Below are 24,089 nucleotides of genomic sequence, written 5' to 3'. Positions count from 1 at the left end.
ACTCTGCTACTTTCGGTAAGGAAGGTCTAGAAATTGAATGTCCTTGAGACTTACACCAACGTCTGTAAACCGACCATTTAGCCTGATAATTTACTCGGTTGATTGCCGTTCTGGCAAGAGCCAACTGTCGCGCCACTCTGGAGGAGAACCCTTCGTGCTTGGAGAACCTCCTGACAGTCTCCAGGCATGAAGATGAAGCATGTGGAGCCTCTGATGGAACCGATGAAAATGGGGTTTGTTTGAGAAGATCTGGTCTCTCTGGCAGGCGAATGGGGGGTTCCACCAGTGCTTCCAGAAGGTCGGGAAACCACTCCTTCTGTGGCCAGAAGGGGGCGATCAAGGTGAGATCCAGACGCTTGGTTGCCCTCACTTTGTTGAGGACTGACCTCACCAGAGAGAACGGAGGAAAAGCATAGGCTTGAAGTCCCTCCCAGTCCTAACAAAAGAGAGTCTGTCCCGGCACTCTGAGGAGTCTGGTAAGGGGCGAAGAATATCTGGCACCGAAAATTCAGTGGGGGTGGTCAAACAGATCGACTGTGACAGGCCATTTCTTCCTGAGGCTGTCGAAGACTTCCTGGCAAAGTGTCCACTCCGACCCTTGAACTTCGTTCGGTCTCGACAAGGCGTCTGCTAAGACGTTGTGATGGCCCAGGATAAACTGAGGGACCAACGTAATCCCCCTGTCTTCTGCCCAACACAGGATTGATCGGGCTTCTTGAGTGAGAAGATCCGACTGTGTGCCGCCTTGGTTTCTCAAGTACGAGACTGATGTGGTGTTGTCGACAAAGATCGCGACAACCGACTCCAACAGTTGTTCCTGAAATGAAAGAAGGCCTAGGTACACTGCCCTCAGTTCCCTCCAATTTATTAACATGATCCTCTCCTTCTCTAACCAAAGGCCCGAAGCGGCTTCGGAGCCCAGGTGTGCGCCCCAACCTTGATCCGAGGCGTCTGACCAAAACATTAGGTCCGGAGGAACCGAAAGAAGAGATGTCCCTGACTTGAGGCGTGAACTTGCATCCACCAACGGAGATCCTTCCGACATTGTGGAGAAGAGGCGACTATCGTGTCCTCGGACACGAAATCCCATGACTGGCGAAGTGTCGACTGAAGGGACCTCATTCTGAGACGACCTCCGGGAACCAGTTGGATGAGGGATGACAAATGGCCCAGGAGAGACCTCCAAAGAGAAACTGGCTGCGTTACGGAGGACAAAAATTCTTCGATCAGACTCAGAAGCTTGTCTATCCGTTTCTGAGCGGGAGAAGCCCTCAAAATCTGGGAATTCAAAACAATCCCCAGATAAGTCATGATCTGGCAAGGGATTAGATTGGACTTATCGAAGTTGACACGAATGCCCAACTCGACACAAAGAGACAGAACTATCTCCCTCGACCGGAGACATTTCTCTAGAGATTCGGCCTGGACTAGCCAATCGTCCAGATACCGAAGCATCCTTACATTTAACTGATGCAGAATAGCTGAAACAGGAGCCATCACCCGAGAAAAGACCTGTGGAGCAGTGGTGAGGCCGAACTGGAAAACTCCCGAGTCCGTGAAAAACCGAAGGTAAGGTCTGCTTCTTGGATGGATGGGGATTTGCAGATAAGCATCCTGCAGATCGATGGAAATCATCCAGTCCCCCCTCCTGACGGATGAAAGAACCGTCTGGACCGTCTCCATCCTGAACTTGGACTTTAGAATGAACTTGTTCAAAACCGAAAGATCTATGATGGGGCGCCAGGCACCCGAGGCCTTTAGAACTACAAACATCCGAGAGTAAAACCCGGGAGAAGGAGGAGCTCGGTCTATGGCATCCTTCTCCAAGAGGGGGGCCGAAAGCTCCTTCTCCAAGGCTTGACCCCTGATGAGTGAGGGGAATAACTGCTGAACTCGAGAGGACGATTGGAAAGTGGAGGTCTGGAAACAAAAGGGATCTCGTAACCTTCCTTCAGGACCTCCACCACCCAAGCATCCACCTCTCTCCCCTGCCAAGCTGACCAATGGCGGGAGAGACAAGCTCCTACTGCGGTCTCCAAGCGAGGTGATGACTCCTACTTCCAAAAATTCTTACGCAGAGACAAGGAAGAAGAAGAAGAAGAAGAAGGTCTCCTGGAGGTTGAGCTCTTTCTCTGCCCTTAGAGCCACGCCAAGAACCTCTCCCGCGTTTCAAAGGGTGAGCACCAGAGGATGAAGAAGAGGCACCAGCAACCTGAGATGTACTCTGGAAAAAAGAGCCAGAAGGAGGTTGTTGGGCTGGAGCAGAAGGTACAGATCTGGTCCTAAACTTACGCTTACTCCTTGAAGGAACGGGAGGAAGACCAGAGGAAAAAGCTCTTGATAAGGCCCAGTGAGCTTGGGAAGAGGCATCACCTTGATGTTCCTTCAAAACCTCAGAAAGTACAGAAATATCGAAAAGGAAATCGCCAAAAGGAGAAGAGGACAACATACGGGTTCTCTGAATCTCCGATACAGAGGAGGGTAACTGCGACAAATACAGGTTACGCCTTAGAGAAACAAGAAAGGCCTGCATTGAAGCAGCAAGCTCGTTCTGATGTACAGAAGCGATTGAAATGGATGAGCAGAATTTCTCAAAAAGAGGAGCATCAGGAGGAACAAACCCGGAGTCCTTGATATACATTAAAAGCCCTCCGAGGACCCACATATTGAAGGATTGAGCTTCTTGTAAGGAGCTCATAACTTAGAAACTTCCTCTGAAGTAAAATCCTGACGACTAGCTATCTTAGGTCTGACACTAATATCCCTCCCCCCTTCTCCTAAATAAGCGCCCTTTGGCACTGTTACGGGACTAACAGGGGACACGTTGGGTAAAGATTCATTAGGCACCTGCCCGGACCGGATCCCCCCTAGGCCTTCGCCACGACGGGGTTCACACTGTTACCCATGGTGCTGTCGACAGGTACCTGACGAGGAGCTGAAAATGAATCTAAAAGTGTGTTAGACATTCTAGTAAAGGCTTCTTGAAAATTCTCTGACAGATTGTTAAACTTAGCTGAAATATCTCTATCTAGACTAAGCTGTAATTTCTTAAAATTCTGTTTCCAGGTAGTTTCCATTGCCAAAATCTTTGAATCCACATCAGAAATAACTTCACTAATTACCGGTTGTACAGGGGGCAAAGCATCAATTAATTCGGAATCGGAGTCGTACGATACCGAAACCGAAGAGCCAGAACCATGAGCGCCCAAGTCAAAGAATTCGTTAGATACAGTTCTAGCAATCGATTTCTTTTTCTCCTTAACCGATCTTTTACGCTGCAAGATTGTTTGGCGTTTCATAAAAGCAGTCATATCCTCGTCAGACCAAGGCTTACATACGTCACAACGAGAAGTCAAGTCACAAACCTGTCCACGACAAGAGCTACAAATGTCATGGGGTTCATACTCCCTGCTACTCATCCTTGTCCCACAAACCAGGCAGTTCCTGATGTTGCTGGCAGAAGGAAGCATCGTAATTTCTTGGTAATCCATTGTAGAATTGGACAGGTCAGTAGTTCCGGGTCGCGCAAAAGTTCGTAATTTAAGATAAGAACCACAACAGAAATCAAAGTTAATTCACTATTTCGTGATGTAATGCGTGAGTGGTAATTCATATAAAGTCTCATTTAACAAATAATGAAAGCTTTAAAGGCACAAAAATGTTTAAGGAAATTTATAAAGAGCGGCCGTGATGTAAACAACACGGGCGCTCGTTAACAACTGATTTGAGGGAAGGTTTTTGTATCTGTCAACGACAGTGTTGCCAACTGGCGGACAGAATAGGAGGTAACAGGGTTGCCAATGTGGTAAATTTTGGTGCGGTTTTTGGGGATTTAGGGCTAGATAAATTATATTAAGGTAATGTTTATTAATACTAAATTTCATGAAGCATAATGCCGTATAACATATTAAATAAATAATGCTATACAAAATTCCTCAACTTACTTGACATAGAAAAGCGGCTCCACATCACTAGTTATCTTACTGTTGGCTTTGACAATGTTTTTTATGTCAACATTTATGAAGTAATTGAACGAGTCAATATGTTGCTTCACTAGGCCCTTGACACGCAAAAAGGCAGGAACCAACTTCCACTTGTCCTGAAAAATATTTAATCATTTATACGTAAGCATTAACAATATAAAATACTATATGCACCATAAAGTGAAAGTAGCGGCTTTTGCTCTGTAACTACAAGAAAATAAAACATCCTGGCAGCTATAAATACACACTGAATTTAAATACAAGCAGTCCCCCAATTATCAGCGAGGGTTCCATTTTTGCCGAGTTCTGATGAGCAAAAACTGCCATTAACCAAAACTAAGTGCTTTATGGCGCCAAGTTTTGGTTAATGGCACTGATAACCAGGTAATGGTGCCTCAGTTAGCTATGTTATGGTGCCATAACTCTATTATCAGCACCTTATGGTGCCAATAGCCAAAACTTGGCCCATTATGGCGCCATAAATTGCCTTTTTTATGGCGCTAAATAAGCACCATAAAACTGGATCGCCATTAACCCAGTCCACTGTTAACCAGGGACTGCGTGTACAAACTTTCATTTTGGGAGAGAGGGCTCTAGATTTAACCCTAACACTAATATATGTTGTGTCTCAGACATTGAGGAGATATTCACAAAGAGGAAAATGGCAAGGTGAAGGAAGTTTTCCATTTCAATGATTAATTATTACTTGATGACACATAGCAAACACACCAATGCAATTTAAGATTGGTATTTTTTAATGTTACCACAAATATGTCTTTGTGTTCTTGCTAAAGCATCACACATAGAGGCAATAATTTGCTCAAATGTTTGGAATGCCACACACCAACAATAACATTGGTGGTGTGTGGCATTCCAAACATTTGAGCAAATTATTAACTCTGTGTGACGCTTCAGCAAGAACACAAAGACATATTTGTGGTAACATTCAAAAATACTACTAATTAAATCTTAAATTGCATGTATTATCAAAAACTTCAGTAAATAATTTATGGCTAGCTACAATAAGCACAGTTTTGATGTACTACCGGAATTAAAGAGACAGCATATATACAGTGGACCCCTATATACACAGGGGGATGCGTACCAGACTCACCCCCCCCCCCTTGCGAATAGTTAGAATCCGTGAACATTTAGAACACTTATAAAAATGCTTAAAACTGCCTATTTTCTTAGTTCAAACTCAAGAGAAATACACTAAAAATGCTTATCATAGTAGTACCTGGTTTTTTTAACAGTTTTATTGAAAAATCACAATTTTTGAAAGTAAATTGTATTTTTCCTAACTACGTATACAAACCTGAGGTCCTTTACAAAAGAAAGAACAAAAGAAAAAAAGAATTACTTTCAGTGTAAGCTGGAATTACGGCCATTAAACTCTTGAACAAGGTGGTATGGCAGTAACTACCAACTGGCAGGCAAGTAGGTCTGCCTACCCAGATGGAAACACTCCACTTTGCCTTTCGGCCCAGGTTCAGATTGAGGGGTATCATGAAGTGGGCATAAATGTAAAGGACCTCAGTTTTGTATACAGTGGGCCCCCCCATTCGCGTTCTCTGGATTCGCGGACTCACACATTCGCGGATTTCTCTCAGGAACGTTTCCCCGCATTATTCGCGGAAAATTTGCAGTATTTTTCTATGAGAAATATCCACAAATTCCTGGTTTTTTTGATAAATTTCATCATAAAATACACTTTTTGTGATAAAACTATTAAAAAAACCAAGTATGAAAATTTGTAGTGGTTTTTCATGAGTTTTAACTAACAAAATAGGCTGTTTTTAGCGTTTTTATAGGGGTTCCAAACATTCGCGGGTTCTAACTATTCACGGGGGGGTCTGGTACGCATCCCACGCGAATACGGGGGGACCACTGTAGTTAGGAAAAATACAATTTACTTTCAAAAATTCTGATTTGTTCCTGCACGTTATACAAACCCTCAGTCCTTACATAAGGAAGACTCACTGATTGGTGGGAGGAATGTAAGCGAGCTTCTAGAGCTGACTGGACTTCTGTACACCTGGGCTATTCCTCCTGGTTGTAAGAGCAAGGAGGAGTGCCCTGCCTCTGACAACTTGATTGGAGCATAGGAGCTGCATGATAAAGAGTCAGACTTCTGGGCCTTTCCAAAATGAGTGAGGAATTGTAACTCATTCGAAAAAGGGCTGGAGGAATATTTAGAGTCAGGTCATTAATGCAAAGTTCTAGGAAAGGTTATATTACTGCCATTCTCCTTCCTCCCCTTGATAGATGAAGGAGTGGGAGTGCTTCTATGATTCTGATAAGAAAAATACAAAGGAGGCTCCATGAGCAAGCTTACCGCATCAAGCACCCGACCAGCTAATGTAAGTTTGAGTCCTATCCTCAACCTGAAGGAATAGAAGGATGAGAAGGGGAAGGTAGAGAGGCCAGTCACTCTCGCATCCTTCTTAGCTCCAGAACCCGCACACCATAGGCGAGATACAACTTGTCCTCTTGAAGGATCCAGGTAAGCAAACACAACCTGCAAGCATCCACCACTGGTCCAAGGAAAAGAGGTTCCAAGGACCTGTGGCCAGACCTGAAGGAAGAAAGATATAAATATGGTCACAATGAAACTTGTCTATCTTCCGGTCCACCATATTCTTCGCAGTCATGAAATGTACCCACCCACTGGACTATCCAACTGCAGAGAAGTCTCTCCGATCTTGTAGCACTCGGAGAAAGACATGTCATTGGCAGTCTTTAGTGGATAAAGGCATCAACACTCAATGAAGGGTGTCGATCCTTCATGGCTACAGTAACACGCCAACAGGACAAAGTAATGACTGATCTGGATCAACCAATAAAGAGTCCACAATGCAGATCATGAAGGACCGGACTCGTCAAAAGATGCAATTGATTGCGCTGCCACACATCCACGATGTAGTCACAACATGACACCCACCTTTTGAAGGATTATGCTGAGAACAACCATACAAATCATCTATCTTGTTCACCAGCGATGTTGAGAGACGAGATGAAGATCCTCACAAGGTATGTGCACATCAGACGATAGTCAAATGCCTATACTAGAGACCGAGGTCCCTGTGATGGGAAGAAAAAGGTTTTCTCATCAGTAGTTGAATCTCAACCAAGGAAAAACAATACTATATTACTAGTGAATGACTAAGGTGAATGTGGACCTACGTCTTCACAGTTGAATATAGAGAAGTAAACTCTCAAGATTCTGATCATAGAAAAAGTCTCATCAATGACACCAACCAGCGAAGACAGCTTTAATCCCTCTTGTTTTACAGAGGACCGAAAAAGTTAATCCGCTATTTCATTGCTGCTCAGCGAGAAAGTCGGAGTTTGCAATGAAAGCGGAGAGTCTTTCAGTGGTGAACTCACAGGGATTGTACTGCCTGAAGAACCTCTTCTTGTGGGTTGGATCAGAGAGGAAGTTTCTATTTACTTTGGAAGCAGAGCTAATCAGGTGGGGAGCAGGCAAAGTCTTCCTTTAGTCATTTACAATTCAGGGTGAACAAAGAATAACTGAACACCTTATGAATTAGGAACTGTATATTAGAAGACAAAACTCAAATTGTCCGAAGAAAATCATTCTGTGTCATCGCAGCGGCGATGGAACAGAAGACTTGGCTACAGACTTCTGTTATACTGTGGGGTAAACAGAAAGATGATAACGAGTCTAATGAGATACAGTGGGCACCCCCTTATTCGTGTTCTCCCGATTCATGGACACAGATTCGTGGATTTCTCTCTGGACCATATCTACCCATTATGTGGGGGAAATTTGCCTATTCGTTGTATTTTTCTATGAGAAATATCCAGAAATAGCGTTTTTGTAGGGGTTACAACTATTCGCATGGGTGTCTGGTATGCATCCACCGCAAATAAGGTGGGGACCACTGTATATCTCTGTCTGAAAATTCTCACAACAGTAAATGTGGTGCAGGAGATGGACATTATGCGAGAATTGCAATCCACCCAAAGACCTAATTTTGTGATTGCCGGGCAGAGAGCTCCAAATTGGTAGTTAACCTCGGCAGAGGAGAAACAATACCAAACCGAAAAGAATCTCGGAGAGCAAGCAGTACTGAGACACTCGCTCAACTTGTCATACTGAGTTGCCTGGTAGTGCATGCTATGAAGGAATGCATTTGGCTAGAACCATCAAGCACAAAAAAGATACACCCGAGCATTTCAACCGAAATGGGAGGGAAGAAAACCATCTTGTTCCGTGATGATGCAAATGCTGTGTTGTTGTTGGGAAACAATACTACTACTTATCTCAAAATAACTGGTAACTCTTGGGAGACCCGAGAGGCTGTCCGAGTTTCAGGTTACTTAAGAGAAGGTAGTATTCGTCTCGGTCACATGCCAGAAGAGTTAACTTACAGAAATGCACCTACTACTCGGACAATGCAACTGATAACAGAAGCACGTCGCAAGAGAGAGAAATATACTAGTATATTTGTAGGTTCCTGTAAATCTCACTCCAGCCTAATTCTTCATTCGAGGGACAAGAATAGGGATTGGAAGCAGATCTCCTTCATTCTCTAATTAAGAGAGCGAAGGTGAAGTTTTCTCAAAGGGAAACTTCTACGGTGATTACAGGATAACAAAGACGACTAGTTCAAGCCGAACTGGTTGTTCCCAAAACAGTAGCACTGGAGAGGTGGTCAAATCTCTCATTGTTATTCATCCTTAACAGATTGACGTATGTTTGGCAAGATCCTAAGATTGAACCAAAAACAGTCTCTTGGGTTTGAACTCTGAGGAGTAGACTCCATAGAATTCCTTTTATTTCCTTGTTCATTCCGGTGTAAGCAGGGAGTAGAGGGAAAAAAAGAGAGGAAGACTGACTGTTCTTGACACTCTTCCCTTTAAGTTGCAATGTTCTCACTCTGTTAAACAAAGCATTCATTTCCTACAACCGTTTCATTCGGGCGAACACAAGCGACAGTTGATGGGAGTTAAATGCAGTAAAAGCTTGCAAGAACTTGCTACACCTTGCTAAGCATCTATCTTCTCCGTGATAGATCCTCACAAAGAGGACTACACAGAGGACCTCCTCCTATCTCCTTCAGATGCCTTGTCCAGAGGGACAGCAACATCAATCTTGGCACCTAAAGAATATCCATTCCTGGCTTTCACAGGTGGGTCCGAGCCACCAACGTGGTCCCTTCTCTCGTCCTGCACCACTATTATGATGGAGAAAAGACTACCTATCATTGACTGTGGATGTACGACTCCCCTTGGAGGTTGTACACTCGGAAAGACCCATAAATGGGTATACCTGACACAGCCCAAGTTCCATGAGCAGCACCCTTGGAATCAGACAGAACAAACCTGGGTTCAAACTCTAGTGGCTCCCGAGACATGATATTGTTATGTTACAATAAAGTTTCATACATACTTACCTGGCAGATATATACATAGCTAAGACTCCGTCGTCCCCGACAGAAATTCAAATTTCGCGCCACTACTCGCTACAGGTAGGTCAGGTGATCTACCGCCTGCCCTGGGCGGCAGGACTAGGAACCATTCCCGTTTTCTATCATATTTTCTCTCTTCCACCTGTCTCCTGCGGGGAGGCTGGGTGGGCCTTTAATTGTATATATCTGCCAGGTAAGTATGTATGAAACTTTATTGTAACATAACAATATCATTTTCATACAATCAACTTACCTGTCAGATATATACATAGCTGATTGGCACCCTTTGGTGGAGGGTAAGAGACAGCTACTTAATGGAATAGACAGGTAAACAACATATGTTGTAGGTATAAAACCTTGGTTCCTACCTGATAGGTGGTAGACTTCGTGGGTGTTTGCCCAGTAGTCTGCATCACCTCAAGAAACTTTAGCGAGATATATGATCTATGGCCAAGAGTTCTTTTGGGTCTGCCGAAGGGGTCTTATCCGCTTACTCGGCAGAGCCTGAAAGGACTTTGTCAATGGGTGCTGATCCACTTATATGACAATACACCTTATGAAGGAGCACACAACCAATCCCGACCACCTGATCCTAACCACGTTAGAAATAAAGATTGTTCCGAGTTATCCCCGAACTCTTCACAACAACCATAACTCAAAAACACACTACGCACACATACATAATTTTCTAAAAAAAAAATTTTATATTCATCTAATTAGATATGACAAGATTCTCTTACTGAACAACATAGACGGCCGCCCGTGCTAAACCAAGTCCTTCTTTGTTAGAAGAGACTTTAGACCATATCTAAAAAGAAGAAAAATGATATTGTCATGTTACAATAAAGTTTTATACATACTTACCTGACAGATATATACTTAGCTATAGACTCCGTCGTCTCCGACAGAATTTCAAATTTCGCGGCACACGCTACAGGTAGGTCAGGTGATCTACCGCCCTGCCCTGGGTGGCAGGACTAGGAACCATCCCCGTTTTCTAATCAGAATTCTTCTCTTCCACCTGTCTCCTGCGGGGAGGCTGGGTGGGCTATTAATCGTATATATCTGTCAGGTAAGTATGTATAAAACTTTATTGTAACATGACAATATCATTTTTATACATTCAACTTCCCTGCCAGATATATACTTAGCTGATTAGCACCCATTGGTGGTGGGTAAGAGACAGCTAACTACTGAAATAGACAGGTAAACAACATATGTTGTAGGTATTTATAAACCTTGGTTCCTACCTTATTAGGCTGAAGACTTCGCGGCTACTGCCTTGGAGTCTGCTTAGCCTCAAGAGCCTCAGCGAGATAATGATCTATGGCTAAGAGTTCTTGGGGTTGGGCTGCCAATGGGGGTCGTTATCCACTTACTCGGCAGAGCCTAAAGGCCCGTCATTGGGTGCTATTCCACTAACATGACAATACACTTGTTCAAGGAGCACAAAACCGATCCCGATCACCTGATCCTAACATCCATGTTATTTCTAGATTGTAAGGAGTTATCCCCCGAACTCCTCACAAACAACCAAAAAAACTCGAAAAACATAATTTACACTTTCATAACAAAATATACAAAAAAAAAAATTTTGTACTCCCCAATACTAGTCATACATACCCTTGATCCCCTACCAGCAATGACACTCTGCTCCCGTGCGACAGTAGTGAGCTTGCTACTAGAAAACCAAGCACATATCTGACAAGAGGGTTTATGTACGATAAAAACACAAAATTAAGGATCAGTCTTTGCTCCAAGACCCAGTACTGTATCTGCTGATACAAAAGGACCTAGCGAGAAGCACTTCTCATAGGTCACCTCTCACGTCCTTCAGATAATGAGATGCAAACACTGAATTGCACCTCCAATATGTAGTCTCAATGATATTCTTCAGAGACATATTCTTTTGGAACGCCAAAGACGTTGCTACTGCTCTTACTTCATGCGTCTTGACCTTTAGAAGACCGAAGGATTCCTCCGAGCAGTTCTTGTGAGCGTCCGTAATAACGCTTCTCACAAAGAAAGCCAAGGCATTCTTGGACATGAGTCGTTTGGGGTTCTTCACTGCACACCAAAGACCTTGTTGACAAGCTCCCATCTGCCTCTTCCTCTCTAAATAGTATTTAAGAGCTCTCACTGGACAGAGAGATCTCTCTATCTCTCTGCCTACCAGGTTAGATAGGCCTTTTACCTCAAAACTTCTGGGCCAAGGCTTTGATGGGTTTTCGTTCTTTGCCAGAAACATTGTCTGGAAAGAACAGATGGCAGCATCTCCTTTGACCCCACCGTGGAATCCAGAGCGTGTAATTCGCTCGTCCTCTTGGCTGTAGCGAGAGCCACCAGGAACAAGCATTTCCTAGTGACGTCGCGGAAGGACGGCCAGATGTAAAGGTTCGAATTTATCCGATGAGAGGAATTTCAGGACGAACGTCTAGATTCCAACTAGGTGTTCTAGGAGTAGCTGCTTTCGAAGTCTCAAAAGATCTAATTAGATCGTGTAGATCTTTGTCGTTAGCAATGTCCAGGCCTCGATTCTGAATACTGAAGATAGCATGCTTCGGTATCCTCTTATTGTCGAGACAGAGGTGTGATTCCTCTCTCAGAAAGAGGAGGAAATCGGCAATATTCACTATAGAGGTACTGGAGGAGGACAGCTTCTGACCCTTACACCACCTCCTAAAGACTTCCCACTTCGACTGGTATACTCTTCTCGTCGAAGCTCTGCGGGCTCTAGCGATAGAGCCCGCAGCCTTGCGAGAAAAGCCTCTCGCTCTGACAAGTCTTTCGATAGTCAAAAGGCAGTCAGAGCGAGACCTGGGAGGTTGTGATGAAACCTCTCGAAGTGGGGTTGTCTGAGTAGATCGTGTCTGTTTGGAAGAGATCTGGGGAAGTCCACTATCCACTCCAGTACACTCCGTGAACCATTCCTGGGCTGGCCAAAATGGGGCTATGAGTATCAACTTCGTGCTCTTCGAAGCTACGAACTTCCTGAGTACTTCCCCCAGGATTTTGAAACGGGGTGGGAAAGGCAAAGGCTAAGCGTCCACACCCGACCAATCCAGAGAAACGCGTCTATTGCGAAGGCTCTCGGATCTTCTAACTAGAGAGCAAAAGGTCTCTATTCTTTGGAGAGGAACGTCGCAAACAGGTCTATGTGAGGTCTCCCCCACAGGGACCAAAGACTTCGACACAACTTCTTCGTGAAGAGTCCATTCTGTGGGAAGGACCTGGTTTTCTCCTGCTCAGTCTGTCCGCTCTCACATTCTTGATCCCTTGAACAAACCTTGTGAGGAGAGTTATGCCTCTTTCTTCCGTCCAGGTTAACAGGTGTCTTGTCAACTGATAGAGGGAGAAAGAGTGCGTGCCTCCTTGCTTGCGTATGTAAGCCAGAGCCGTGGTGTTGTCTGAGTTTATCTGTATCACCCCGTCTCTGACTATCTCTTCGAAGAACTTTAAGGCTAGGTGTATGGCCACAAGTTCCTTGCAATTGATGTGCCAGGACACCTGTTCCTTTGTCCAGGTGCCTGACACCTCCCTTGCTCCCAGCGTCGCTCCCATCCCGACTCCGAAGCGTCGGTAAACAACACTTGGTCGGGTTCTGCAGGGCAAGCGATACGCCTTCGTTCTTTTGAAGCTGAGGGATCCACCACTTCATATGATCTTTTACTTCTTGTGGAATTTGTGGAAGACGTCCGAGAGTTGACCCGTCTTCCAACTCCACACCTCTTTGAGGAAAAACTGAAGGAGAGGGCGGAGGTGAGTCTCCCTAGCGAGAAGAACTTTTCCAATGAGGACAGGGTCCCTAAAAGGCTCAGGTAATCCCTCGCTGAGCTGTTCTATCTTTCTAAGAAGCTCGAGATTCTCGACAAACCTCGAGCGATTCTTTCTCGCGAAGGATATACCCGAAAAACCCCGAGAATCCATCTGAATCCCCAGATAGACCAAGTTCTGGCTGGGGATCAGTTGTGACTTCTCGAGGTTGACGAGCAAACCCTAGCGAATCTATCATGTTCCTTGTTACTTCTAATCCTCCAAGCACTGACTCTTCGACTTGGCCCTGATCAGCCAGTCGTCCAAGTAGAGGGAGATGTTATTCCCCTCTAGGTGAAGCCATCTTGCTACATTCGCCATCAGGTGGTGAATACTTGTGGGGCTGTAGACAGTCCGAAGCACAGAGCCCTGAACTGAAAGATCTTGTCTCCTATCACAAAGCGAAGATATTTCTTTGACAAATGGTGAATGGGAACGTGGAAATAGGCGTCTTGCAGGTCCAGAGAGACCATCCAATCTCCTGGGCGAAGCGCCGACATTACAGAGGCGGACGTTTCCATACGAAACTTCTTTTTCTGTACGAAGCGATTCAGAGCGCTTACGTCCAGAACTGGCCTCCACCCCCCCGATGCCTTTTGGTACTAGAAAAAGGCGATTGTAAAATCCCGGGGAGTGTGGATCCTGCACAAGTTCGATGGCCTCTTTTTCCCACATTTGCTCCACCATTTGAAGGAGAGTCTTTCGCATTAACGGGTCTCTGTACCTCGCTGACAGTTCCCGAGGCGTAGATGTTAGGGGCGGGCTGTCGTCGAAGGGGATTACATATCCCTTCTTCAGGACCGACACTGACCAAAGGTCGGCTCCCCTTTGTGCCCATACTCCTGCAAAGTTCAGGAGTCTGGCGCCCACTGGTGTTAGGAGGAGCAACAAGTCACTTCGATTTCTTGATGAAGGGCCTAAATGAAGACCTTCCTCTCTTTTCAGAGCTCTTCTTTCTGGCAGGGGGACGAGCCGCTGCACCTCCACGAAAGGGCTGCTGAGTAGGACGAGATTCCTTCTTAACCGTCGCCACTACGGTCGTCCTTTCTTGGACGTTTGCGTAAGTAGGTATTGTGTCGCCTTCTCAGTTAGTGAGCGAGATATATCCTTGACTAACTGAGAAGGAAACAGATGATCTGATAGAGGGGGCGAACAGTAAGGCATTCCTCTGGCTCGGAGAAACCCCTTTCGATAAAAGGGAACCATACACTGATCTCTTTTTCAGGAGACCAGCACCAAAAAGTGAAGCCACTTCACCCGAACCGTCCTGTACTGCCTTGTCCATGCAGGACAGGACGCTATGGAGAATTTCTGGGTTCTTCAGAAACTCCGGATCCTTAGATTTGTTGGCCAGAACTCCGAGTGACCAATCCAGAAAATTGAACACCTCTAAAGTGACAAAAAGTCCCTTTAGAAAGTGGTTCAACTCTGAAGTGCTCCAGTCGCTCTGACCGATCCTAAGGAGTGACGTCTAGAGGCCTCCACTAAACTTGAAAAGTCGGCCTCTGCAGAGGCGGGTAAAGAAAAGAAAACCCATAGTCTCTCCTGTCCCATACCAAATACCTCTCTTCCCGTGCAATCTGGAAGGAGGCATGCAGAATACCGTCTTTCCTAACTCCTTCTTCTTGTCAATCCAAGAATCTAAAGAATGGAGTGCCTTCTTCATGATATCGCCGGCTTCATTTTCAAGAAGGCCGACGATTAGCCGTAGCTGAGCTCGAAAAGAGCGAACGAGGAGAAGGAGGAAGACCCGCAGACTAAGAAAGAAATCTCCCAAACCTTTTCAGTAGTAGTAATGAGGCCAAGACTTTGTAACTAGAAAGTCCCTCATTAGCAGGAGGTTCGTCGTCAGACAACTCGTCTAACCCTCGATCAGACGAAGGAGAAAGTTCACGTTTTGAGGGAGAGTCCTTCCAAGACCTCCTATGTTCTGAAGGAGAGGAGCTCCTATTTGGCGAAGAGTCATAACCTCCAGGAACGAGTCCCCGACTCCCCTTGACTCCTGGCTCTTGACTCTGCTCCTTGAACTCGTTGCCTCCTGACTCCTGACCTCCTGGCCTCTGACTCCGACTCCTCCTGTCTCTGACTCCTGACTCCTGGCCTCCTGACTCCGGACTCCTGCCTCCTGACTCCGGACTCCTGGCTCCTGCCTCCTGACTCCTGCCTCCTGGATCCTGCCTCTTTCGGCTCCTTGCCTCCTGCCTCTTGCCTCCTGGCTTCTTGCCATCCTGGCTCCTGCCTCCTGGGTGACTTCCTCACTCCCTGGCCGGGTGCCAGACGTCTGATTGTGTTTCATCCAGGGGTTCGTAACGGAAACTCGGAACCTCCACCCGGGTATGGAGTATCAATCCTGGAGGTAGATACCTCCATACGTCTGGAGGATCTTTTCAATTAGGAAGGGAAGTGTCTTTCCTTTCTAGGAGGCTCCTTTCGGACCAGGAACTCCTACAAACGACGAACTCCTGTTCCTGCATCGCCATCATGAACCTCTTAGTAGCCTCCTCTTTATCCTCTTCGGGAGGAGGGGAAGGAGGAGGGGAGGAGTCCATAGCCTCCACCTCCTGCTCCTTCTCACTCTGGTTGGAAGAATGGCTCTTCTTGCCTTCTTCACTCCCGATGGAGACTCCTCAGGGAAGTTTTCAGGGCTCGAGTCAATAGTCGGTCTCGCCTCCAACTCCTCTTGAGAGGCCGAGATCGATCGGAATCTCTCCAATCACGTCTCGGTGATGAAGATCCCGACGACGAGAAACACCTTACTTCAGGACGCTTTTACAATAGCGGTCCTTGGCCAGTCTGGGTGTCACAGAAACCGCCGAAGGGACACCTGATCGGTGGGGATTCTCCACAACCTCCTTTCGGCTTTCGACATTCCTTCTCCTCTGGGCATGTGAGCTTGGAAGAGGTCTAGACCTAGGAGCGTTGCTGAGCCGGACCAGATGCCCACCCCCTCCACTACACTGGGGACACTCATATCACTGTCCACTGACAAATCACTAGCCTTACCTTGTATGGCAGCCACTTTTGTTTTCCATCACTTTGAAGGCTGCTTTTAGATCTGCAAGTCTTTCGCTGGATCTACAGGTTCTGCAATAGGAGAAGGGGCTGCAATGGAAGGAGAAGTAGCAATACTTACCCTTGGGGAAGATCCCAAGCTTGGAATTAGTTCAGATCTAGAACTACTTAAACTTCTATGAGAAGCCTTCCTCACTCTTTCTCTTTCTAACTTTTTAAATAATTAGTTAGATTAATTCCCATTCGTTCCTCACTCAAGTTCTCACATTCTTTACAAGTATTAGTAAAAGAACATTCATACTCCCTGCACCTCTTGCATACGTGTTGATTGTTCTGGTACGAAGTCTTTCGGCAACCTCACCTTACAGCCTACATTCACACAACGTCTCACAACCATACCAGAGTCAGACATATTTAAAGAAAAATCCAAAATCAAGTCCACAAAACAGTCCACAAAAGCGTATGCCAATCCAACAATCCAGATACGTCACCAAAAGTCGGTCAAGAAGATCAATTGCCGGTGAAAAAAGAAAAACCAATCGAGAGGAACCAACAACAATGTTGATGGTCCGGGCGACAGAAGAATTCTGATTAGAAAACGGGGATGGTCCTAGTCCTGCCACCCAGGGCATGGCGGTAGATAACCTGACCTACCTGTAGCGTGTGCCGCGAAATTTGAAATTCTGTCGGAGACGACGGAGTCTATAGCTAAGTATATATCTGGCAGGGAAGTTGAATGTATAAAAGTATATACTTAAGGATTGGTGTCGGCTCCCGTACCCAGAATCGTATCTGCCGATACGAAAGGACCTAGAGAAAAACACTTCTCATATGTCACACGAACGTCTTTCAAGTAATGAGATGCAAATACTGAGTTGCATCTCCAAAATGTCGTATCTATGATGTTTTTAAGCGACTATTCTTATGAAACGAGAGAGACGTTGCTACTGCTCTCACTTCATGAGCTTTTCACTTTCAACAGTCGAAACTCTTCGTCAGGACAGACCTTATGCGCGTCTGTAATGACGTTCCTCACAAAGAATGCCAGAGCATTCTTGGACATCAGTCTTGTGGGGTCTTTTACCGCGCACCAAAGACCTTGTCTAGAGCCTCCCATCTGATGTTTTCTCTGAAGGTAGAACTTCAGAGCTCTTACAGGGCATAGAGACCTCTCTGCTTCTCTTCCTACGAGACTCAATATGCCTTTGACTTCGAATGACTTAGGCCATGGATTCGTGGATTCTCGTTCTTAGCTAAAAACAGGGTCTTAAACGAGCAAATAGCTGAGTCTCCCTTGAATCCTACTTTATCATGCAGAGCATGTAATTCACTAATTCTCTTTGCCGTAGCTAAAGATAATAGGAATAGGCATTTTCTGGTGATGTCTCTAAACCATGCCAGATGAGGAGGTTCGAACCTTTCGGATGAAAGAAACTTGAGAACCACATCTAGGTTCCAGTTAGGAGGGACCGGTTCCTTAGACTTTGAAGTCTCAAAGGACCTTATGAGATCGTGGAGATCTTTGTTATCTGCCAGATCTAATCCTCTATTCCTGAAGACTGCCGAGAGCATACTTCTGTATCCCTTTATTGTGGATACAGCTAGATGAGATTGCTCTCTCAGGAATAGAAGGAAATCCGCAATTTCCGCTACAGAGGTAGTGGAGGAGGACAACTTCTTAGTTCTACACCACCTTCTAAAAACCTCCCACTTTGACTGATATACTTGCCCAGTGGAGGTTCTGCGTGTTCTCGCGATCGCGCTTGCAACTTCGCGAGAAAACCCTCTTGCTCTGACAAGTCTTTCGATAGTCGAAAGGCAGTCAGAGCGAGAGCGGGGAGGTTTTTGATGTAACCTCTTGAAGTGTGGCTGTCTGAGAAGATCCATCCTTCTTGGTAGGGATCTGGAAAGTCTACGATCCACTCTACCACCTCGTGAACCAATCTTGGGCCGGCCAAAAGGGGGCTATCAATGTCATCCTCGTCTCCTTTGAAGCCACAAACTTTTTCAGTACTAGTCCCAGGATTTTGAATGGAGGAAAAGCATAGACGTCTACGTGAGACCAATCCAGTAGGAAGGTGTCTACCATAAGAGCTCTTGGGTCTTCCACAACCGAGCAAAAGACTGCCAGCCTTCTGGAGATGAATGTGGTGAAGAGATCCACATGAGGGGTCCCCCACAGAGACCAGAGATCTTGACACACCTCTTCGTGTAGGGTCCACTCTGTATGAAGGACCTGGTCCTAATCCTGCTGAGTCTGTCCGCCCTCACATTCTTTACTCCTTGAACGAACCTTGTAAGCAGGGAGATGTTCCTCTGAGACGTCCAAAGCAAAAGGTCTTTCGTCAGCTCGTAAGGAACGAGGAGTGAGTCCCTCCTTGTTTTCGAATGTAGGCAAGTGCCGTGGTGTTGTCCACATTTACTTGCACTACTTTGTTCGAAACCAGAGGTTCTAGACTCTTCAAAGCCAGGTGTACGGCGAAGAGCTCTTTGCAGTTTATGTGCCAAGACACCTGCGCTGGTTCCCAGGTGCCTGACACCTCCTTCGAGCCTAATGTTGCTCCCCAACCTTTCTCCGACGCATCGGAGTACAACACTAGGTCTGGGTTCTGGATTTTTAGAGAGATCCCTTTGTTCTCTTTCAGAGGGGGCAACCACCATTCCAAGTGGGGTCTTATCTCCACTGGAATGGGAAAGGCGTCTGAAAGTTGTCCAGTTTTCCAACTCCAAGACCTCTTGAGGAAGAATTGAAGCGGACGTAAATGAAGTCTTCCTAGCGGGAAGAACTGTTCGAGCGAGGAAAGGGTCCCTAGAAGCAAGGCTCAACCATTCCCTCGCCGACGTCTGTTCCTTCCTTAAGAAGAAAGAGAGACTTTCTGCAAACCTTTTGCGATTCTCTCTGCGAAGGTAAATACTCGAAAACCCCGAGAATCCATCTGAATCCCCAGATAGACTAAGTTCTGTCTGGGGGTCAGCTGCGACTTCTCGAGATTCACGAGTAATCCCAACGCTCTGATCAGATCTAAAGTTAACGTAAGGTCCTCCAAGCACTGTCTCTCTGATCTGGCCCTGATGAGCCAGTCGTCCAGATACAGAGAGATATTTACTCCTTTGAGGTGAAGAAACCTCGCCACATTCTTCATCAGGCTTGTGAAGACCTGAGGAGCTGGGGAAAGGCCGAAACACAAGGCTCTGAACTGAAAGATCCTTCCCCCCGTCATGAAACGGAGGTACTTCTTCGATGAAGGGTGGATCGGGACGTGAAAATAGGCGTCCTGGAGATCTAGAGACACCATCCAATCTCCTTGTCGCAATGACGCAAGAACTGAGGCATAAGTCTCCATCGAGAACTTCTCCTTCTGAACAAATTTTTGTTTCAAAGAGCTGACGTCTAGTAACTGGTTCTCCAGCCTCCCGAGGCCTTCGCAACCAGAAAAAAAAAAGGCGATTGTAAAACCCCGGGGAGTTTTGATCCAGTACTAGTTCTATCGCTCTCTTCTCCCACATCTGCTCCACCATCGATCGAAGAGTATCCCTCAGCACAGGATCCTTGTACTTGGCTGTTAGTTCCCGCGGTGTTGACGTTAGGGGAGGAGTGTTCAGGAAAGGGATACGATATCCCTTCCTTATTACAGACATCGATGAAGCGTCTGCGTTTATAAGTGCCCAGGCCTCCACAAATCCCAGGAGCCTGGCACCTACTGGTGCTTGGAGGAGAGAAGCATCACTTCCTTCTTGCGGGAGCTCTGGAGGTCGGACCACCTCGAAAGGGCTGAACTGATGTACTCGGTCCTTTCTTGTCAGTAGCAGTAGCAGGTTTCTTCTTCCTGCTGACTGCCGTCAGTAAGGTCTTGAGTCGCCTTCTCAGTTAATGAACGAGAAATGTCCTTCACTAACTGAGAAGGGAACAAAAACTCAGACAAAGGCGAGTACAGTAGCGCTGCCCTCTGAGCTTTGGTCAAAAATGATATTGTCATGTTACAATAAAGTTTTATACATACTTACCTGACAGATATATACTTAGCTATAGACTCCGTCGTCTCCGACAGAATTTCAAATTTCGTGGCACACGCTACCGGTAGGTCAGGTGATCTACCGCCCTGCCCTGGGTGGCAGGACTAGGAAACCATTCCCGTTTTCTAATCAGAATTCTTCTCTTCCACCTGTCTCCTGCGGGGAGGCTGGGTGGGCCATTAATCGTATATATCTGTCAGGTAAGTATGTATAAAACTTTATTGTAACATGACAATATCATTTTTATACATTCAACTTCCCTGCCAGATATATACTTAGCTGATTAGCACCCATTGGTGGTGGGTAAGAGACAGCTAACTACTGAAATAGACAGGTAAACAACATATGTAGTATTAATAAACCTTGGTTCCTACCTTATTAGGCTGAAGACTTCGCGGCTACTGCCTTGGAGTCTGCTTAGCCTCAAGAGCCTCAGCGAGATATTGATCTATGGCTAAGAGTTCTTGTGGGTCTGCCAATGGGGTCTTATCCACTTACTCGGCAGAGCCTAAAGGCCTTTGTCATTGGGTGCTATTTCCACTACATGACAATACACCTTGTTCAAGGAGCACAACACCGATCCCGATCACCCTGATCCTAACATCCATGTTAGTTCTAAGATTGCAAGGAGTTATCCCCGAACTCCTTATTACAAACAACCAAAAACTCGAAACATAATTACACTTTCATTACAAAATACAAAAAAAAATTTTGTACTCCCCTACTAGCCATACATACCCTTGATCCCATACCAGCAATGACACTATGCTCCCGTGCGACATCAGTGAGCTTGCTAATAGAAAACCAAGCAATATCTGACAAGAGGGTTTTATGTACGATAAAAACACAATATTTAAGGATCAGTCTTTGCTCCAAGACCCGAGCACTGTATCTGCTGATACAAATGGACCTAGCGAGAAGCACTTTCTCATAGGTCACTCTCACATCCTTCAGATAAGAGATGCAAACACTGAATTGCACCTCCAATATGTAGTCTCAAATGATATTTTTTAGAGACATATTCTTTGGAACGCCAAGGACGTTGCTACTGCTCTCACCTCATGGGTCTTGACCTTTAGAAGACCGAAGGATTCCTCCGAGCAGTTCTTGTGAGCGTCCGTAATTACGCTTCTCACAAAGAAAGCCAAGGCGTTCTTGGACATGAGTCTTTTGGGGTTCTTCACCGCACACCAAAGACCTTGTTGACAAGCTCCCATCTGTCTCTTCCTCTCCAAATAATATTTAAGAGCTCTCACTGGACAGAGAGACCTCTCTATCTCTCTGCCTACGAGGTTAGATAGGCCTTTTACCTCAAAACTTCTGGGCACGGTTTTGACGGGTTTTCGTTCTTTGCCATGAAACATTGTCTGGAAAAGAACAGATGGCAGCATCTTTGAAACCCCACTGTGGAATCTAGAGCGTGCAATTCGCTCGTCCTCTTGGCTGTAGCGAGAGGGACACCAGGAATAAGCATTTCCTAGTGACGTCGCGGAAGGAAGCCAGATGTAAAGGCTCGAATTTATCCGATGAAAGGAATTTCAGTACCACGTCTAGATTCCAACTAGGTGTTCTAGGAGTAGCTGCCTTTGAAGTTTCAAAGGATTCTAATTAGATCGTGTAGATCTTTGTTTGCTTGCAATATCTAACCCTCGATTCCTAAATACTGAAGACAGCATGCTTCTGTATCCTTTTATTGTTGAGACAGAAAGGTGTGATTCCTCTCTCAGAAAGAGGAGGAAATCGGCAATATTCACTATAGAGGTACTGGAGGAGGACAGCTTCTGACTCTTACACCACCTCCTAAAGACTTCCCACTTTGATTGGTATACTCTTCTCGTCGAAGCTCTGCGTCTCTAGCGATAGAGCCCGCAGCCTTGCGAGAAAAGCCCCTCGCGCTCTGACAAGTCTTTGATAGTCGAAAGGCAGTCAGAGCGAGACCTGGGAGGTTGTGATGAAACCTCTCGAAGTGGGGTTGTCTGAGTAGATCTGGTATGTTTGGAAAGATCTGGGGAAGTCCATATCCACTCCAGTACCTCTGTGAACCATTCCTGGGCTGGCCAAAATGGGGCTATTAGTGTCAACTTCGTGTTCTTCGAAGCTACGAACTTCCTGAGCACTTCCCCCAGGATCTTGAACGGGGGAAAGGCGTATGCGTCCACACCCGACCAATCCAGGAGGAAACGCGTCTATTGCGAAGGCTCTCGGATTCTTCCACTAGAGAGCAAAAGATCTCGATTCTTTTGGAGAGGAACGTCGCAAACAGGTCTATGTGAGGTCTCCCCCACAGGGACCAAAGACTTCGACACACTCTTCGTGTAGAGTCCATTCTGTGGGAAGGACCTGATTCCTCCTGCTCAGTCTGTCCGCTCTTCACATTCTTGATGCCTTGAACAAATCTTGTGAGAGAGTTATGCCTCTTCTTCTGTCCAGGTTAACAGGTTGTCTTGTTAACTGAAAGAGGGAGAAAGAGTGCGTGCCTCCTTGCTTGCGGTATGTAAGCCAGAGCCGTGGTGTTGTCCGAGTTTATCTGTATCACCCTCGCCTCTGACTATCTCTTCGAAGAACTTTAAGGCTAGGTGTATGGCCACTAGTTCCTTGCAATTGATGTGCCAGGACACCTGTTCCTTTGTCCATGCCTGACACCTCCCTTGCTCCTAACGTCGCTCCCCATCCCGACTCCGAAGAGCCGGCATATAACACTTGGTCTGGGTTCTGCAGGGCAAGCGATACGCCTTCATTCTTTTGAAGAGGAAGGATCCACCACTTCAAATGAATCTTTTACCTCTTTGTGGAAGCGGGAAGATGTCCCGGAGAGTGTCCCGTCTTCCAACTCCACACCCCTTTCAGGAAAAACTGAAGAGGGGCGAAGGTGAAGCCTCCCCAGAGAGAAGAACTTTTCTAGTGAGGACAGAGGGTCCCTAAGAGGCTCAGATAATCCCTCGCTGAAAACTGTTCTTTTTCTCTAAGAAGCTCGAGATTTCGACAAACCTCGAGTGATTCTTCTCGCGAAGGAAAATACTCGAAAAACCCCGAGAATCCATCTGAATCCCAGATAGACCAAGCTCTGGCTGGGGATCAGCTGCGACTTCTCGAGGTTCACGAGTAATCCCAGCGATTCTATCATGTTCCTTGTTACTAATAAGTCCTCCAAGCACTGAATCTCCGACTTGGCCCTGATCAGCCATCGTCCAAGTAGAGGGAGATGTTTATTCCCTCTAGGTGAAGCCATCTTGCCACATTCGCCATCAGGTTGGTGAATACTTGCGGAGCTGTAGACAGACCGAAGCATCAGAGCCCTGAATTGAAAGATCTTGTCTCCTATTACAAAACGAAGATATTTCTTTGACAAATGGTGAATGGGAACGTGGAAATATGCGTCTTGCAAGTCCAGAGAGACCATCCAATCTCCTGGACGAAGAGCCGACATTACTGAGGCGGACGTTTCCATGCGAAACTTCTTTTTCTGAACAAAGCGATTCAGAGCGCTTACGTCCAGAACTGGTCTCCACCCCCCCGATGCCTTTGGTACTAGAAAAAGGCGATTGTAAAATCCCGGGGAGGGGAGTGTGGATCCTGCACAAGTTCGATGGCCTCCTTTTTCCACATTTGTTCCACCATTTGAAGGAGAGTCTTTCTCATTACCGGGTCTCTGTACCTCGCTGACAGTTCCCGAGGCGTAGATGTTAGGGGAGGGCTGTTCTCGAAGGGGATTACATATCCCTTCTTTAGGACCGACACTGACCAAGGGTCGGCTCCCCTTTTTGCCCATACTCCTGCAAAGTTCAGGAGTCTGGCGCCCACTGGTGCTTGAAGGAGCAACAAGTCATTT

The 24,089-nt window shown here is 46.1% G+C and overlaps 1 protein-coding gene across 1 annotated transcript in view; it reads right to left on the bottom strand.

Annotated features, from left to right (window-relative positions):
* LOC135210989 (DNA-directed RNA polymerase III subunit RPC2-like) overlaps positions 1-24,089 on the bottom strand; it is a 98,183-nt gene that overhangs the window by 67,954 nt on the left and 6,140 nt on the right. The window contains exon 2 of the mRNA XM_064243991.1: positions 3,945-4,099. Coding sequence (XP_064100061.1) covers positions 3,945-4,099 — 155 coding nt within the window. The remainder of the gene's footprint in view (positions 1-3,944; positions 4,100-24,089) is intronic.

The sequence above is a fragment of the Macrobrachium nipponense genome, chromosome 4 (genome assembly GCF_015104395.2).
Source record: "Macrobrachium nipponense isolate FS-2020 chromosome 4, ASM1510439v2, whole genome shotgun sequence".
In the NCBI taxonomy this organism is placed as follows: Eukaryota; Metazoa; Arthropoda; class Malacostraca; order Decapoda; family Palaemonidae; genus Macrobrachium; species Macrobrachium nipponense.
This window is presented reverse-complemented; position numbering and strand designations above follow the sequence as displayed.